Here is a 19766-nt window from a genome sequence, read left to right on the forward strand (position 1 = left end):
TGAGAGAGATGAGACAGTCACAACATGACCAAACCAAACCACGTCCAAACCACGTTGAGCCTGGCAGCTTCACGGTCTTGCCAACACAGTGAGAGAGATGAGACAGTCACAACCTGACCGAATCTGCCCTGACTGCCTGCCCGTCTTGCCAACGTGGTGAAATAGATCGAACTGGGCTACCTCACCATCCTACCAACGTGGTGAGAGAGACGAGACAGTCACAACCACCCTGGATCGGACAAGGCTGCCTTGCCAAAGTGGTGCAGTGGGATAGATAAGACAGTCACAGCCAGACTGAATCGGGCATGGCTGTGGTACCCTCTTGCCAAGATGGTGGGGTAGATGAGACAGTCACAACCAGACTAAATCGAACCTGGCGGCGTCACAATCTCCAACGGAGTGAGAGAGATGAGATAGTCACAACCGGACCGAATCGGACCTGGCTACCTCAGCATCTGGCCAACGTGGTGAGGCAGATGAGACAGTCACAACCTGACCAAACCAAACCACGTCCAAACCACGTTGAGCCTGGCAGCTCCACGGTCATGCTAACACAGTGAGAGAGATGAGACAGTCACAACCTGACCAAACCAAACCACCTCCAAACCACGTTGAGCCTGGCAGCTCCACGGTCATGCTAACACAGTGAGAGAGATGAGACAGTCACAACCTGACCAAACCAAACCACCTCCAAACCACGTTGAGCCTGGCAGCTCCACGGTCATGCTAACACAGTGAGAGAGATGAGACAGTCACAACCTGACTGAATCTGCCCTGACTGCCTGCCTGTCTTGCCAACGTGGTGAAATAGATGAGACAGTCACAACCTGATTGAATCGGACCTGGGTCCCTATCATCTTGTCAACATGGTGAGGTAGATGAGACAGCCTGACCGAATCGGACCTGGCCGTCTTGCCAACGATGTGAGATAGACAAGACAGTCACAACCAGACCAAATCAGACTTGGCTGCCTTGCCACCTCTCCAACCTGCTGAGATAGATCCGACAGTCACAACCAGATCGAATCGGACCTGGCTGCCTGGCCGTCTTGCCAACATTTATGCGATAGACGAGACAGTCGCAACCAGACCAAATCAGACTTGGCTGCCTTGCCACCTCTCCAACCTGCTGAGATAGATGAGGCAGTCACAACCAGATCGAATCGGACCTGGCTGCCTGGCCGTCTTGCCAACATTTATGCGATAGACGAGACAGTCGCAACCAGACCAAATCAGACTTGGCTGCCTTGCCACCTCTCCAACCTGCTGAGATAGATGAGGCAGTCACAACCAGATCGAATCGGACCTGGCTGCCTCGCCGTCTTGCTAACATTTATGCGATAGACGAGACAGTCGCAACCAGACCAAATCTGACCTGGCCTCATTGCTACCTCTCCGACATGCTGAGATAGTTACGACAGTCAGAACCAGATCGAATCGGGCCCCAGACCGTATCAGGCTGACTGCCTTTCCGTCATGTTAGCATTGGGAGATATATGAGACAGCTACAACCCCATCAAATAGGGCCTGAAAGACCAACAATCTTGCCAACATGGTGGGAGAGACGAGACAATCACAATCAGATTGAATCAGTCCTGGCTGCCTTGCTGTCTTGCCAACATGGTACGACAGATGAGACAGTCACAACCTGATCAAATTAGGTCTTGCTGCCTCACCATCTCGTTATAACATGGTAGGATAGATGAGACAGTCACAACCAGATCGAATCTGGCCTGGCTATCTTACCGTCTTGCCAACATGGTGCCTTATATTAACTTGCCAGTTTGGTGATATAGATGAGTCAGTCGCAACCAGACCGCACTGGACCTGGCAGCTCTACCGTCTTTCCAGCATGAATCGGGCCTGAGTGTCTGACCGTCTTGCCAACATGGTGTGGATGTGATAGATGAAACCGCCACAACCAGACCGAATCAAACCTGGCTACCTTACCGTCTTGCCAGCGTGGTGAGATAGACAAGACAGGCACAACCTGTCACATAAAGACCAATGGGACCTGGTTGCTTCACCGTCTTGCCAACGTGGTGAGGTAGATGAAACAGTCACAACCATACCGAATCTGACCTGGCTGCCTCATCGTGTAGCCAGCGTGGAAAGATAGATGACAAAGTCACAAAAATACCGTATCGGGCCGGCTGCGTTATGATCTTGCCAGCGTGGTGAGATAGTCACAAAAAGACCGAATAGGGTCTCGCTACCATTGCGATGAAATAGATGAGAATCACAACCAGACCGAAGCGGGTCCAGTTGCCTAAGCGTCTTGGCAGCGTGAAAAGATAGAATTTGGCCTGGCTGCCTAACCGTCTTACCAACTGGTGACATAGATGATACAGTCGCCACCTGGCCTGACCGTCCTGCCCACATGGTGAGGTATATGACACAGTCGCAACCAGACCTAACCTGGCCTCGCTGCCTCTCCATCTTGCTAGCTTGGTTAGACAGATGAGGCAGTCATAACCAGGCTTAATCGGACCTTGCTGCCTTTCCAACGTGTCTCATCTATCTCGCCATGTAGGCAAGACAATGAGGCAGCCAGGTCCAATTCGGTCTTGTTGTGACTGTCTCATCTATCTCACTACGTTGGCGAGATGGTGAGGCGGGTGGCAGGTCCGATTCCGGATGGTTGTAACTGTCTTGTCTATCTCAACATATAAGCAAGACGGTTAGGCAGCCAGGCCCAATTCGATCAGGATATGACTGTCTCATCGATCTCGCCATGTTGGCAAAACGTTAGAGTGCTCGGTCGGATTCAGCCTGGTTGTGACTGTGTAATTCATCTCAATACGTAGGCAAGACGATCAAGGAAGCTAGATTCGATTCGGTATGGTTCTCGCTGCTTAGATTGCGCAACCGTCTTGTCAACATGCTGAGATAGATGAGACAGTCACAACCTGACCGAATCTGACCTGACTCCCTGACCGTCTTGCCTGCAGAATGAAATACATGAGACAGTAACAACCAAACCGAATCTGACCTGGCTGCCTAACCGTCTTACCAACTGGTGACATAGATGATACAGTCGCCACCAAGACAGTTAGGCAGTCAGGCCCAATTCGGTCAGGATATGACTGTCTCTTCGATCTCGCCATGTTGGCAAAACGTTAGAGTGCTTGGTCGGATCCAGCCTGGTTGTGACTGTGTAATTCATCTCACTACGTTGGCAAGACGATCAAGGCAGCTAGGTTCGATTCGGTATGGTTCTCGCTGCTTAGATTGTGCGACCGTCTTGTCAACATGGTGAGATAGATGAGACAGTCACAACCTGACCGAATGTGACCTGACTGCCTGACCGTCTTGCCTGCATAATGAGTCACAATCGGACCGAAATGGGCCTTCTGGCTACTCAACCGTGTTTCCAGCAGAACAAGAGAAACGAGAGTCACAACCAGAGAATCGCTAACACCGAGTTTGAAACATGGTGGGCCAGTCAGGAGGCTCGATTTGGACAGGTTGTGGCTATCATCTTTTTCACAGTCTTGGGAACAAGGTGAAACTCTCAGGCCTGATTCGGTCTGGTTGTAACAGTCCATCTATCTCACCATATTGACAAGACGGAGAGCAACCAGGCGCAGTCGATTTACTAATGGGTGTCTTATCTATTTCACCGTATCGAAAAGATGGTGGAGCTGCCAGGCCTGAATTGGTCTGGTTCGACTGTCTCATTTTATCTCACCATGTAGGCAAAACAGTTAGGTAGCCAGGCTCATTCGGTCTACTTGTGACTGTCTCATCTCACTCACCACGGTTTAGTAGCAAGGTCTGATTCGGTCTGGTAAATCTGTCTCGCTGTGTTGGCAAGACGGTAAGGCAGTCAGGTCTGATTCTCACCTCCGTCACCCTGTATAAAGAAACACGGTGGAGCAGCCAGAGTTCCGATTCGGATAGGTTGTGGCTCTCATCTTTTTTTCGGTCTTGACAGGGCGCCACGTTGAGCTTCGAGGCAAGTTTCGGTCAGGTTGTGCCTGTCTTATCTATCTACCTTCGTTGGCAAGATAGTGAGGCAGCCACGTCTGATTCGGGCAGGTTGTGGCTGTCTCGTCTATCTTACCATGTTGGCGAGGCGGTACTTAAGGCAGTCGGCAAGATTCGGTCTGATTGTGACTGTCTCATCTATCTTACCACGCTGCAAGATTGTGTGGCAACTATGTCCGATTCGGGCTGGTTGTGACTGTCTCGTTTATCTTACCACACTAGCGAGACGGTGAGGCAACCAGACCATATTCGGTCAGGTTGTGGATGCCCAATCTATCTCACCACGTCGGCCAGCTGGTGAGGTAGTCATGGTTGTGACAGTCTCATCTATCTCGCCATGTTGCCAAGACGGTCAGGCAGCCAAGCCAATTTGGTCTAGTTCTGACTGTCTCATCTAGCTCACCATGTGAGATAGATGAGGCAGTCACAACCTGACCGAATTGGACCTGGCTGCCTAACCGTCCTGCCTACAAAATGGGATAGATAAGACAGCCACATCCTGGCCAATTGTACCTGGCTGTCTTACCGTAATAGATGAGAGTCACAACCAGACCAGCAATATACCGTCTTGCCAGTTTTGGGAGATAGATGAGACAGTCACAACTAGACTGCACCAGGCCAAGCAACTCCACCGTCTTGCTTATTTGGTGAGATAGATGAGACAGTCACAACCAGATCTAATAGGGCCTGGCAGCTCTAGTGTGTTGCCAAGACTGTGAAAAAGATGTGAGGCACAACCAGTCCATTCTGGACTCCTGGCTACTCAAGGGAAGAGAGATGGTCACAACCAGGCATATTTGGGCATCCGGACTGCTCTACATTGTTTCAAATATTGTGCTTCCTGGCAGCTCTACCATATTCTCAACATGGTATTGTCTGGTTGTGACTGTCTCTTCTCTCCAGCCTTGTTGGGAACATGATTGAGCTGCCGAGAGGCCTTTTTCGGTCGGTTGTGTCAGTCTGGTCTCCCTAAATGTGCTAGAAACAAGAAACACAATGGACCAGGCCCGACTAGGTCTGGTTGTGACAGTCGATTCTTGATAATATGTGCCTAGATATATCATGGTCCGAGACAGAAAATGGTGAAGGACAAGTTACTGGATAAATCATATTTATTGATAACATTCATACAAAGATTTTGGGTCAAATTGAACCAACCTCGGATACAGTCTACGGGTACGACGACACTGCTTACACATGAAAAAGGTGGCCAAGAACATGCATCATAACGAAAATGCCTGTCTTCATGAAAAGTACCCACCTAGATGCCAAACCAGAGATTGCAATGTTATTGCACAGATGTACTCATCACCCTGGGAAAGGTTTTCCAGCTTGCCGAGTATCAAACAGACTTCCTAGCTTCAGCAGCGTTTTGGAAAGAAATAATTTTCCAATAAAAGCTTTTTGGCCTGTGCTGACTGTAATGTACACTTACTCTTTGTCACTTCCCAGGGTAGGCCAGCCAAGAAGTTGGCAGGCCTGCCTGAATAAGCATGTTTCTCGACTAGACCAATTCGACCAATTCAATATATAAACACACTTTACTTTTGGCTCAAACTGTTTGTGAATTTTGTTCCAATTATTATCACTTGAGGTTTATACATGGTGCTACAACATTTTTTGTGATCCTTATAGTCATATTTTGGCAATTCAAGATGGATTAAGAGAACACACATGTACCACATTCATGGCATGTAGTCTCAACAGCATAAAGTGAAGTTGGTGAGACATTTGCGCTCAAAGTGAATTTGCACCAATAATACAATATCCCTCCATTTCCCGTGCCAAGTCGGTATTAAAGCTGTTGATGCATCTACACGTACATGTAGTCATTACTATGGAATTCCCATATGCGGGTTTCTGAATGGAACCCTATTATCAACAGCTAAGTGATCTGCACAAGGTTTTAAACAGGAAATGAGAGTACGTTTTCGTGGGCAGTGAAAATGTAAAAGTAGGCTAAAATGCTGATCACGCAAAATTCACCTTGTATGGAACCAAAAGAATGATGTCATTGTAACCAACAAATTTGCATATATTGAAAATGGACATTGAACATCTTATGGTACATTTACACATAAAGCTTGTAGGTTTATATAAAGCAAATGGTTTAATTTCGACCAATGGCCATGCAGCCAGGGCATATACATTTAGTGCATGTACTGGCTGCTCAACAAAATTGGAATGGAACTAGGCATGGTGCTACTGACTAGAGATATTGCTTGTCATACCACAGTATATTGCCTGTAATACCATGAAGCTCTTCACTTGAAGGCATTCGACCAACGTCAAAACTGACATGCCCAAAAATGTACATGTATTATCAAGTATGTATCAAGACCTTGCAATGTACTTGGTGAGCGACAGTTTTTCCCCCAACGGAGCAAATTAGATTCCTCTATTCACAACAAAGTTTCCCATTAAAAAGATCTCCACCAGCTTTTGAAACACCTGAATTTGGCAACAATCATAAAACACCTTTAAAAGTCTACATACCAGAGACAAGCAGACAAAATCAAAGATTATATTAGTACATGTTGAACGTTTTTCACCTGAGTGCATAGATTTATAAAATCTCAGCCAGATTTGCGGGTATGATGTAGAGTGGCCAAAGGAGAAATCAGACTGTGATTGTGTTTTGAAGTATTGCACATCAAAGCATGTGACATGTTCTGGGAAAACCACTGCAACCTCAGATGGCCAAGATTGCACCAAACAAAAGGCGTATACAGTCAAAATCACAATATATTGACATTCGTCCTGTTTGCGTCAGTGACGCGCGAGTTGGTATCTTACCATAGTATTACGCATATAATGTATAATGTCCAACGTGGCCGAGTGTTGGCCGGCGTCTATTGCCGATATAAAACAGCTTGTTGTGATGTATTATTAAAATGAGAGCAAATTCAGAAATAAACACCTTGCGGTATTACCATTATTTGTGAAATTGGTCATGATAAAATGCAAGCAGACGACAACAACATGTGACATATAACTGATGTTAATTTGAGGTGGTAGATGGCGCGATCGTCAGTCGAATACGGTGATCAGTGTGTAAAATCGTGCTTTCGGTGCGTAAGTACACTTTAGCTTTGACCCCCTCTCCCTGTACCCGGTACGCAGGCTGTACACATTGGTATCAAGCCTCCCCCCTCGGTGCATACATACTTAATGGATGGCCCCTAAACTGAGTACTTTAAACTCTGAAATGTTCATTGCACTAAAAGTTCGCTAAAAAATCTGTTCACAGTTTTCCATAACCAAATTTCTATTTTTTAGTTATATTATTTCAAATATTGGCCATGAATGTGTGAAAACAAAACATGTGAAAATATCCGAGTTCACAGGATGGAGCCCTCAAAAAGAAGTGTGATTGCACCTTGGTGGGCCTGGCACTCTACAACAACCAACATTTGGAATATCTTACACCCATTTACTAGATGCCATGTTCCAGACATAGCTTATAACTTTACAAGATACCACACTCATGCCATACATTCACTGAAAATACATAAGGCTAATTTGTACAATTATATCCCAGTACAATTATATCCCCTACATTGTAGGAAACAGAGCTGATTGCACACATTTATGCACACAGAGGCTATAACTGTACCAAGCTTTAATTGTACCACCTAACCTAACCCAATAAACAGCATCAAATCATATGAAAGATCATGACTTGAGTTTGTGATACCATGAGGAGCAGAAAACATATACGTTTTATACTGTGAGTGAATACTGAGAAATGATGCAATGCCAAATGAAGATTACACCCCTGACAAGTACAATGGGCATAACTGTTTTTATGTATGAGGTGTAGGTTGGGTGGAACCATTCCTACAGTATATTTCTTTACGTCAAACCAAAAGTTGGACAAATTTGGCAATTTGACACAAAATAGATCTGTGAAAAAAATTCATTTACCCAGAAGTTCATAGTTTACGCTATTTTCTCTGACAATACTTTGTGAAGATGTGTTTCCCAGAAATACAATAAATTAATTGACACACCGACAAATTTGATCGTTGGCTTTGATGAATTCAGCTGAATGATGCAAGCAAACAAACAAGTTGATCACACTGTGAAAACATCCCATAACATTAAAGTCTTGAGCCATAGTTCGAAGAATATCCAGAATCCCAATGGCATCAACGGCAGTCATCGTCCGTAGCTGCACCGTGAAAGACGACGCATATGATTAAAAAGAACCTCACTTTGAAAATAGACAGCGAGTCACAAGCTCACAGACGCCAGTAAAAACGACATGAACATCGTCGACAGTTGCTTCACACAACGCGTCAACACTTGCACACTCTTGTGATACACTGCCACTCATGATTGCATTTAAAAACAAGCCAGCTTTTGTAGGACCTGGGACAATTTTGAAAAGTAACGTACGGTTACTTGAATTCGAGGATTACCCATGAAATTAGAATCATTTCAACATTCAGTACTGGTATGAAGAATCCAGGGCATGAATTCAACCACTGCCTCTCAATCTTCCTTAACATTTTCCAGTACCCAAAGTCAAAATAGCTCTAAAATGGGTGCCATAATAATTTAGCAAAAAGTCGTCCTAAATAGCTTGACATGAAAGTCATGACTCACACAAATACCTCAAGCACATGGTGGCAATTACATGTAGCTATACCAGCCTGCAACTGTCATTTTTTTTCAGAATTGCCCCATAATGTCTCGCCAAACTTGTACAAAAACACACAATTACACCTGATTGGAGAACTCAATGATCTCGCGCGTGTGACGGTAGGCGGACGTCTGTAGTTTCCGAATGAATTTCAGCGCATGGATACACCGACGCCACTTTCTTATTAACAATGGAGGGCATTTTAACTGTCACATTCGAGAACCTTTCTGTTGTAATACCTGAAAAGATACAAAAGACGACAACAGTTTAGTAAACAATCGCAAAGTTCTCTAGGTCTAGGAATGTCCACAAATCATATGTTGGCGCAAAATTTTGCAGACCTAATAGAAAATATGCCTCGGCATTCCACTGCCGCTCTCCTTGCCCATATTGAATATTGATCATATGTAACAGAATAAACCCAAGTGCTTGATTTCGATCCCTCGTTCTTGAGCCCATGTGATTTGGGCATATCGAAAATTATCAAGATTATAGATTATCGGCTTACAATACGCAAAACAAATTTATATATCCTTGGGGTCTTAAAAAATACTTCTTGCATAGGGAGGTTTATTTTACAACTTGATCATGTCTTTTAAAACAATCTGAACTAGCCTGGTGTGCAGTTGTAAGCGTGCGTTATCTACCAAATATAACTCTCAGCCTGCCAAACACGTTCTGAAATGACTGCATATTCCTATCAACTCTCTGCCCAACTTGTTTAAGAGTCTTTCTTCCACACAGAAACCAATTACTTCATGCTTTTTGTGGGCAGTTTATAGGTAATTCCTGACAGATTACAACAAGTTTTATGGTATCCACTGTATCCGCTTGTTTTCGGGAATTTCTGTTTCTTGGCAAGAATCGGGGATGAAAACAAAAGCCGTCTTGGTAAGCAAAGAGTTAAGATTCAGAACAACATCTATTTGTAAACATCTATTGTGCCACATCGTGTTCAAACGTGTTAAAATAGTACACATAAAACACATAAAAAGGCACTTGTCTGTCTTTGAATTTGACCCCAAGTGCTTATGAGAAGGTTGCAGATGAAGTCATTAATCTACTCCAAGACTAACTTAGGTCTGAACTTTAACAAGAGCTTAAAACCATGTGCCCATTTTCAATCAAAAGACAGGTCTGCCAGTTAAGTCAACAAACAGTGTGCAGGAAATCAATGACAGTAAAATGACAAAACACTGTGCTGATGGGTTTTTTAAGCCGGCCTATTATTATACCTGTAAGGCTACGTATCCACAGACTGTTCGCTTGCGGCATTTTTGCTTGTGACTCTCCTGGATGTTCCCATCAGTGGACCAGGGAACATGCTCCGGGGACGACTCAAGTCAACAAGTCCACAAGTTCACAAGGGAACAGTCTATGGAGACATCTTAAACGCATTAACACAGTACATTCTAGGTATAAAATGCCATACCAATTGTACAGTAGATGATCCAAATTCATGACAAACCGATGACCAGTGTGAGTGATAAACACAGACATCATTGTCTATAACAGCTGCTAATTTTCATGATATGTCTATACTTCATACAACAGCTGAAAATAGCCACAATCCCAATTAACACTACACTACTCTGCTAACGAGTTATATTTATACATGTTTACATTTGTTCATGTTTAACCAAATGCAGGACAAGTGGCAATACTAAGTCTTACAGTCCAAATCACAAGTGTCCTGCTTTGAGTCAGTGACGTGCCTCAGACATGCTCAGTTGCGTGCCAGTGACGCACTTTGTCACCAAGGACAGTGATCTCATCCATAGACATTCATTTTCTAAAGCGCTTTGCGACAGACCCTGGTCAACAAAGAGTACTGTAGCCACTATAAACGCCTTGTGTGATAAGGAGAATTGTTTCAAAAGAAGCTGATATTTAGTGCATACATTGATAGTCAAAGTTTTCCAAGATATTACCAGGTAAAAAACGAAGTACTTCAGCATTTGAAGTAATGGTAATACGTTATTTTATGGTAGTAAAACTAAAAGAGTGAAGTCATCACTACTGATACAATTGATATGACACAACTAAGCATATTACCTGATGAGTCATTGACAAGATGGCATTTTTACAAATATTGCGATTGAAAGGTGAGACTTTGCCTCTACATGTAATCCTCATTTCAATCAACACAAACTCATAAATCAATTTAATGGATAATTATTAGGTCATACACGCAAATCAAAACATGATTTCATTTGATATCATTTAGATTTCAACGTCATTGTTCAAAGATAACGCGTGGAAAAAACCCTGTCCTTGCAATAAATTGCACATCAACAAGGTATTATTACAGTCCAAAACACAATTGACATCCCCTAATTTGGGTCATTGAAATAGGTTACACGTAATACACGCGAAACATAGAGAGATATTACGCGTGTTACTGATGTGTCATTGGCGTGCAACTTGATGCCTAACTTTTTTTTGGTCATTTTGTCTATCGCCTGAGTGTAGCTTCAGGGATGAACTCATACATGGGTACTGCCCAATTAATGCAGACCAGTATGAACACAGCCGGCAATGAAAATGAGTTAATAAATGACCACTCATACATGATATGATTACCGTTTAGTAATTACATTACATTACTGGTGTACTCCCTTCGGCTAAAGGAATGACACTGCACCATATAAATGTACCGTACTTTCAAAGACCGCAAATGGATAACTTTGTTTTATTTTTTCATTTTCAGATATCATCCATGAATTTTTATCAAATGGCATTTCACAATAATCACAACTCATTTAAGAGTGGTAACTTTTTTAGATTTTTCAAAACGCCTCACTCACCTTAGCTTTATCTGTCGGTTCATACTCCTGACCGTTTAGAACATTCATACACTCTTTAGACACCACACATAAAAAATCGGCGTGATCCTCGGATCCGTAATTATATGAAGAACCTATATTTATTAACTGAAAGAGAAGGGAAAAGATAATTATCATAATAAGAGGAAATAAAACCAAAAGATTTATGCTTGCTTCTCTCCACCCAGGAGGAAAATGGGTCTGAGATTGGAACTTGAATCATGAATGTAAAGGCCATACCTTAATACATACATCAATATCAAGATCATAAAACCATTTTTTTTTTCTCATTTTGAAAAAAAATTGTCTAATTAGTCAAACTTTTTGCCAGTTGATGCTTGCACTTGCAGCATCATTACCTATGGCTAATATGGCGAATATGGCATCACTCCCAAGCAGTGCATAGATTGATGGTACGTTGTCCTTTTTACTTCACCACCCAATAAAACCCCCCATCCAGTACCATCTGCCACCCAATAAAACCCCCCATCCAGTACCATCTGCCAAAGAAGCTGACCAACACGCCTACAAGCCATCAGGTTATCTCCCATTTACTTGCTTGAAACAGGAAAACATGAAAACATAGGCAAGGCAAGTCAGATGATAAACAATAAACAACAAGGTAGAAGATAACAAAGAGAGGCAGATATTCAAATCAACCTCACGTTTCGCTCCAAGAATTTTGAAAGTGGCAAAATGATCTTCTGTCGGAATCTTTGGTGGTCTACTGACTGATTAATTCCTTTCAACATGTTCAACAAGTGGGTCAAGGTACCATGGAAATTAGAACATCACAAAGCAGCTGTTTTGAGAGATTTTTCAGCTTCTGGCAGGGAAGCTAAAAGAAAGAATGCAACCCCACCTAAGACAGTTCCAACAAATGATGAAATTTTATAACTACCAGGAATTTCTCTAAATCTTTTTGGTTTACTCAGGGATAGCTCTACTTTAAATGCAATATTCAAACAAATTTGGCTTCAAATACACTCTACAACAACGTCCTTAATAGCAGGCAATGAGGGACTTTATTCCCAAAAGGTGGCAGTATATGTACTAGTCATATTGTAGACTCTAAGGATGCTGCTCGGCCAGCTGGTATGTTTGTGTACATTTTCTGATGCATCCTTTAACTGCCCTCTACACTGGAACCTGTTCATAGTGCTTGGCAGGCAATAATTTGTGCTACTACCTTTAACATACCACTGACCGCCTGGATGCACCTTGCACCTGGCAAGGTGAAATGTACCATAGTCAGGTTGTTATGATGGCAACACTGATGAGAAGAAGGCTTTAGGAGTACTCGGCAAATAGAGGTATCTGACAAGTAAATATACCACCCTCAGCTTGGCAAAGGTCGGTAATCACGTATCCTACTTCATGCAAACAGAACAGGATGGTTGGCTATTGCAGCAAGAATTGAGAAAATCATGGTTGAGGAAATTTGATGCATTTAAAAATCATTCAGCAAATATCTTGCAACACTGTTCATACAACATAATGAGCTAAATCGGTTTTGGATTTTTTTGGTGACCTTTCACCTATCTAACCTCAGAGGTGCTAGCTGGGCACAAAATTTGGGGGACAAAGTCCATCTCATACCGTCCATCATGCCGTGAAGGTGGCAGAGTGAATTGGTCAAAGGAACTCTCCTCGAAACAATTGTATGTTCAATATGTGTAAGTTTTTTCTCCGTATCTCATTGATATAGCTCAGAGATTTGATAAATAATGCTTGTAGATGATCTGAACGTTTGAATAGCCTATTTGAAGTTCTTTTTTAGAAACGACTTCAAAGAAATAGTTTTTAGTGCCAATGACGTCATGGCGGATCTGACTAAAGTTGGAGTCGATTCTCTTGGAATCAAGTCGAATATTCGAATGAAACATCTTGACCACAAAGGCTGAGTTATAGCTACACCCTCTGGTATACTGGCAAACGACTTCAAACACAAGAGTAATCTCTTGAATTTCATTATGTCAAACCGCTGCTAAAAATCATCAGCGCCATTTAATCGTTTAATGATTTCTAAAGACTACAGAAGTGTATGTTTGAGAGTGCCTAGAACTCGGGAGTCTAGTTCTCAAACAACCCAGACGCTCTGAAACTGTATCACAATAGAACTGTCAATACAAACCAATGTTAATCGATAGAGCTTATTATCACTTCAACTTATATTTCAAAACCAAGTGATACAGCTAAACCTCCTTTTAGATATCATCAATTTGCTCAATAAATTCCATGATTGATTTGAATGTAGGGTAAAACTTGGGTGTCCTAAAGACAGAGGTGTCTGATTCTTTTAAACGTTATATTTTAAGCCATTTTTACAAGTTTTACTAAGAAAAGTCTTCAGTATCAATTAATAAGAGGGAGTCCTATTGTTTTCTTAACGTTATGACCACTGACCATTTTTACACACTATTAGGTCGACTTGACTCTTGAACCTGAGTTGGCCACAAACCTGTTCGAATTTCCAGCCGTCGGACATGGTTGACACCATCTGTGTGAGTTCCTCTTCTGAACATTGTAACACCCTGTAGACATTCTTTAAATGCGACTGAAAGAGAAACGACAATTAGAACCACATGAGCGGTGCTCGACATAGAGTAAGGAAAACAGGAATCCAAGCGGAAGCAGACGACAACTAAAATAATCAATCATTGAATCAAGTCATTTTCTAGTTTTTATGCACTATGGGGTAAAAATAAAGTTCCTGACTGTTTCGGCTGTTTTTATGGAATATACATCTTGAATTCTGCCAAAATTTAATGATTTGTTAAGAACAGATTCTGGCGCCTGGCAATACAGATGATGACATTTCCTTTTCTTTTGAAAAGACACAAGAGTCGCATGGATCTGGGACTCAGGGTTTTGTTTATCTTTACTTGGGTAGCAGGTGCACCTTAAGATCAAAAGCTTGATAGTGCTGCAGTGAGGGCATTAGCTGATCGAAGACAAAAAGATAAAAAGTTTATGTAACTGTATCAGAGTTCACTTGCACTCTATAGTGTCATCCAAAATACAGTTGAACAACAAGGGCCTTGAAACTACAATTCCACATCAAACAAGCTTTCATTCCCAACTGCCGCTCCCTGCAATCAAAATGGCGGCCCAGCTATCTTTATTTAGAAAATCATTCACACACAACGCGCATACAAGAAGGAACCGTTCTCGAGGCATAACATAACAAGCAGATAATCAGTTCATCGATACATTTTAGGTGCATTATCAAAATTGTTTTGGTCATTATTGAATTTTCGTTGCCTTGGTTACTAGAAAGCAATCACATTTAGAAATCGATATACGAACGCATTTACCTACAGCCAGGAGGTCGCTGTCAGTTGTTCGAGGTTCTTTAAAACTTTCATGAGGGGATGACTAAAGGAAGACAGGCCTTCGTGACTCAGAGTCACAAGTCAAAAAACATTGAGAACTTGGCTGTTTTCTTCATTTTCTTGATGGTGTAATAATAAACTGTGTGCTGCAGCTACGGTATTCAGAACGACACCCCGCAGCCGCAATCAGTCCTTTGCATTTGTCATCGACCACCTGACCTTATCAAGAGCGCTTTGGCGCTGGCAATGGATTTGTTTCTCTGTACTGAGGGGTTCAAAGTGTCCCATACTGGCCATAGTCATAAATAATGCAGCATAACTGCTGATGAAAGTAACAGCCAGTTCGACACATTACTTTATTCATGTTATTGAACCAAACTTTCAAAAGAGAATTTCTCCTACAACGATTTTCCCCACCCCCTAAGGCTGATCAAACATTCCACATATTTGTGCTTTTACTGACGACTGAGCAAATTCAATGCCTCCCTTTGGCCAACTTTCATGTTTTCATCTTTTCCATCAGAACTCAGTGATGCAACCTGTTTTTTTAACATTAAATGATTAATTCTTTAAAAAATATATTCACAAGCTCAGCACAACATCGTTAGAAATTTCTGGGGTTATTTTTGTTGGTCAATCATTATTACAAATAGAAATTCCCGGTGACTTATCCAGTAGCTCTGGAAGTTACCCGCCTCTCACAGGGTTTCTGCAAGAAGTTGATGGGAAAGAACCCAACTCAAATATGCCAGTTGTCAGCCTCTCCTCATTCTCCAAAATAGTGCTAGGAGCAAGGCCCTATTGTTTATATCCGTAACCTAGGAAATTTTTCGCATCTATGTAAAAATTTGATTTTGCGGACAAACCACTCTCCATTGAACAATGTACTGTATAAACATGGAAGAATGACGATGACGATGGATCTGAATGGTAAAACTTGGTAAAAAGATGAAACCACATTTAGGCAAATAAATTCCCCAGCATCCAACTCGAAGGTCCATCACTCATGAAGATGAATGAACGCACAACGAACAGCTTGGCTAACGACTCGTGAATGATCTTATTTTTTAGCAATGAACGGCAGAAACATGATGAAGCCATTTTGTGCCGGCAGCGAGATTTGTTTGAGAGCTAATGGTGGAAAATGAAATGATTATTAGATGGAGATGAGCGGTGTAGATTGCTGATCATGCCATCGGTGGATGTAGTTGGCAGGAGTGGCCTGAAATGTACATGCAATGGCAGTGCAAACATATGTAAATCTTGAAATAAATCGGTGGTCAATTTTCGTTTGGTGAAGGCTGGTGTATATTGTATTTACTGGTGGCAAAGGAAAACAGGAATAAACACTGCCACTGTACAGTAACCAGACTTGTGTTGGTGATGAAAATTGACTATAGAATCATGTATGTCTATCAACAGTGTACATGTACACAGCAGCAATAATGATATTCAGTGCATAAAACTCAATTAGTGACCAAAGGTCATCAGAGGAATAGGATAGAAAAAATATTACCAATGCAAAGCAAAATTCGACAAAAAATCCTGGCTAGATCCCCGAACACACAAAATGGTACTTACTTGGTTTTGCTTAGCATCTCTTTCTCGTATTCGCTCTTTTACTAGTTTGATGAGGTCAGTTATATTGTAAAACTCGGATTCTTCTAGCACACCTAAAAAAGAGAATGACAAGAAAATGTGACTTAAATTATATCAAACATTGCAGTAATCGAGAATAAAATGTTACTTGTTTGGGGAATTTTTAAAGGTTATGGTTAATGCCTTAGACTTGAGAGTAGAAATTTTTGTTCTTTGGTTCTTGTTTGGTGGTGCCTTTGCGAAAATCTCGAAAAATAAATAATTTAACAGTTTACAGTAAACCCAAAATGTTTAAAATCATTTTTCAGTATCAAGGGTATCCTTAAAAGAGAGAGGTTCTACTGTGTTGCAAAATCTGAGCTTATTCCTGCTGCAACGAATTGAGAAAATCTTAAATCAATTACCATGGCAGACTTGAGAAAGAAGTAGCATCGTCATCATTTTCTAATTATAAAAAGGTGATGAGTTCAACAGCCTGACTTAAGGAGACAAGCAAAAGTGTTAATGACTGACAAGCCATTATTACATTTTATTGATTAATTTCTTCCATCCAATATTTTCCATTCCATATCAGAGACTTTGCAGTCGGCAGAAGAAATGGGATCATCTCCTCCTTTCATGAGCCTCTAATCACTTTACTTATCAATCTCACACAAAAGCCTGGCATCGCCTGCTGGTGTTGCCGCGATGTGAAGCCAAAGTTGATTCAGTAGTTGTTGATGCCCGGTCGCCTACCAATACCATGAACTAGGAAACAGTGTTCCCCGGCATTTCATTTTGTCGTGTTTCTGAGCTGATGACAGTTTTGTTTGTTCATCTTTATTTAGCGGATGCCGATTTCGTCCTTTGATACTCATCTAAAAGTGATATTTTCACATTTTCATTGACTTTGAATGTATTTTATTAGGATTTTTGAGTCAACTGGGTGCATTTTTCATTCGAGAAACATACCAATACCCTTTCGGGTCTTTTGAAGTATATATTAAAAAGAAAATGCCCGACCCCAGCCACAATCCACCATCGAAGAGTGTTCATTTTCTTATTGAGGCACGCCACGCAGGCGACAATGTGATATAGAAGGATTCTTTCTAGTAAAGAATCCAATTACTAAGTTCTGATGGCTGCACAGTTTGGCGTGTGCTTTATACTGACTGGCAACGGAAAAGTCGATAACCAAGTGGCTGTGATTTTCACTCGTATCTTACACAAGGAAGCAACAGGAAAGGAAAGTCCATGATCAATAATGGGTAAAAGTTTCATTTTTTAATGGGTTCTGGTATTATTCAACTTATTCCTGGGGAACAGTATCAAAAATAGCCGGCTTATAACGACTGCATGAATTTCAAGGTAGGAATCCCCACTGTCCTAATAACCTATCTCACAAATTATAACGATGCAAGAATTTGACTGAGGAGGTGCGTAGGGATATTGAATCTGCAACAAGTACGAAATGAATAACAGTACACAACAATGAGTCTGACGAAATTTTTTTCCCATAATCCAATCATAACTATTAATAGAACGGCAATATCACAGCATTCTGTATTGGCTACAATCATGAAAGCAAGTATTGCACAATGTACGACACCCAGTGCGGGATCGATAAGAGCTCAACCTCAACAACTGAACATATTGAATTTATTGACGTTCTATAGGTCTCATTACTTGTGATGCGGATGCTGCAGGAACAAAGAACGCATTTTGACGGAACGGCGCCGATAGCGTGCTAACTACGACTAATTAACTCAAGGCAGTAATTGCAATGGCGGCGTTGAGAGTCAAGATCAATACCTTGCTCCACATTGAAAGTAAAGCAACCATCCCAATTTCATAATTGATCACTCTATATCCAGAAGGTCATAGGGAGAAATGAGGCATACATCTGTCGTTCCTTTGACACGACCAAAGCTAATTGGTGGGTCTTGAATGGGTAGCCTCCCGCGGAGAGAGTTGAAATGAAGATGAATCACATGTATTGTACAATACACGTGTGCATTTAATCACTCAGTATGCCCAGCACTAGTTTTTTTACAGTGTAACCTCCCTTTGCGGACACCTCTCTATTAAGGACAACCTCTATACAGATAACAGAACATAAGTTTGGTCCAGATTGGTTGTTTCTATTCAATTTGACCTCTCTTTTGCTTTTTGGTACGACATCCCTCCCACCAGTGGCCCTCATGAAGTTGAACTGCAGAACTTTCCTAAAGACAGGTACAGCTGGACCAATTTTTGACTAAATTGAATCTACACTTGGACTGGAACTTCTTATTGTATATATCGGGATTCCTGGCTCCACCTTGCAGGGTTCGCCACAGGGTTTTCTTAAGGTAGCGTGGTACCCTTGATATCAAAGAAGTTTTGCCAGTGTGCTACAGAAAGTAGGGTGGCCAGCAATTTAAGGGACATAAAGGGTGTCCCTATATAACCCTTTACAATATTACATAATTCTATTAGGGCAAGGTTTGGAGGCTGCTTCCACGGTAGGGTGGAATGCCCTGACAAATGACCTTGCGGACAACACTGACCTTGGTCTTTCATTGCGAATAGAAATAGTTGAAACTCACCTTCTTCAGCTAAATCTTTATTAATTACTAATTTACCATGCCGTAGGTAATTTAGCACAGGTCCAAAATATGTGGGATCTCTGTCGATTAAATATGCTCCATTTTCATCCTGAAAAAGAGGAAGGAAGAATATAAGAAATTTGCAACAGATAAAACTCAATTGAAGTTTTTTCTTCTTCACGGCGGAGAGACGGGGTTCAGACTCAGAATAGCCAACAGGGCCTACTAGTTACTACTGTCACTCAGAGACAGAGACTGACCTGGGGCCTGAGAGTAGCCGGTAGAAAGCCGGTTCAAAGAAAAATAGGCAAGGAAAACTATGCTGGTGAGTGAATATGATGGAGCCAATATGATGATAAATTTACCTATGGAAAATGAGTAAACGAACCATACATCATTGTAGTATGCGACCGATAAGTCTACATGCATGCATGAATGTTACACAGACAGTACATTTGTACAGTACAAGCACTGTCAAAACAAAATGACAGAAAAGAAAAGCACCTTGTCCGAGTTCAAGTCGGGATCTTCTTGGCATAACCGGTATAAAAACGACTTTGGGTCTCTACATAAGGTTGTTCTCGTCGTAGAAAATAACGTTCCTCCAACATTGAGCTTCACCCATTCATTTCGCCGCGAACTGATGTCATATTTTCGATGATGATGGGAGTTGTACTCCATCTCATCTCCAGTTTCCGCCATCTTGAAAACTCTATGCACTGCCAAGCCTACGTCATGCAGTACCAATAGTTCGTCCCCAAAAGGGACGAAGTGCGAGGTGCGTATAGCGAAAATGATTGGTT

The 19766-nt window shown here is 41.9% G+C and overlaps 1 protein-coding gene across 1 annotated transcript; it reads right to left on the reverse strand.

Moving 5' to 3' along the window:
- Positions 1 to 5083: 5083 nt before the first annotated feature.
- LOC135492438 (BTB/POZ domain-containing protein KCTD5-like) lies at positions 5084 to 19730 on the reverse strand. The gene is made up of 6 exons (XM_064778930.1): positions 19468 to 19730; positions 18964 to 19072; positions 16379 to 16470; positions 13924 to 14019; positions 11445 to 11570; positions 5084 to 8876 (listed from the first exon to the last, which is right to left on the reverse strand). Exons 1-6 carry the CDS (start codon positions 19663 to 19665, stop codon positions 8847 to 8849), a joined length of 651 nt encoding a protein of 216 aa, XP_064635000.1. The 5' UTR covers positions 19666 to 19730; the 3' UTR covers positions 5084 to 8846.
- Between the last annotated feature and the right edge of the window lie 36 nt (positions 19731 to 19766).

Source organism: Lineus longissimus, chromosome 1 (assembly GCF_910592395.1).
Source record: "Lineus longissimus chromosome 1, tnLinLong1.2, whole genome shotgun sequence".
Taxonomy (NCBI): domain Eukaryota; kingdom Metazoa; phylum Nemertea; class Pilidiophora; order Heteronemertea; family Lineidae; genus Lineus; species Lineus longissimus.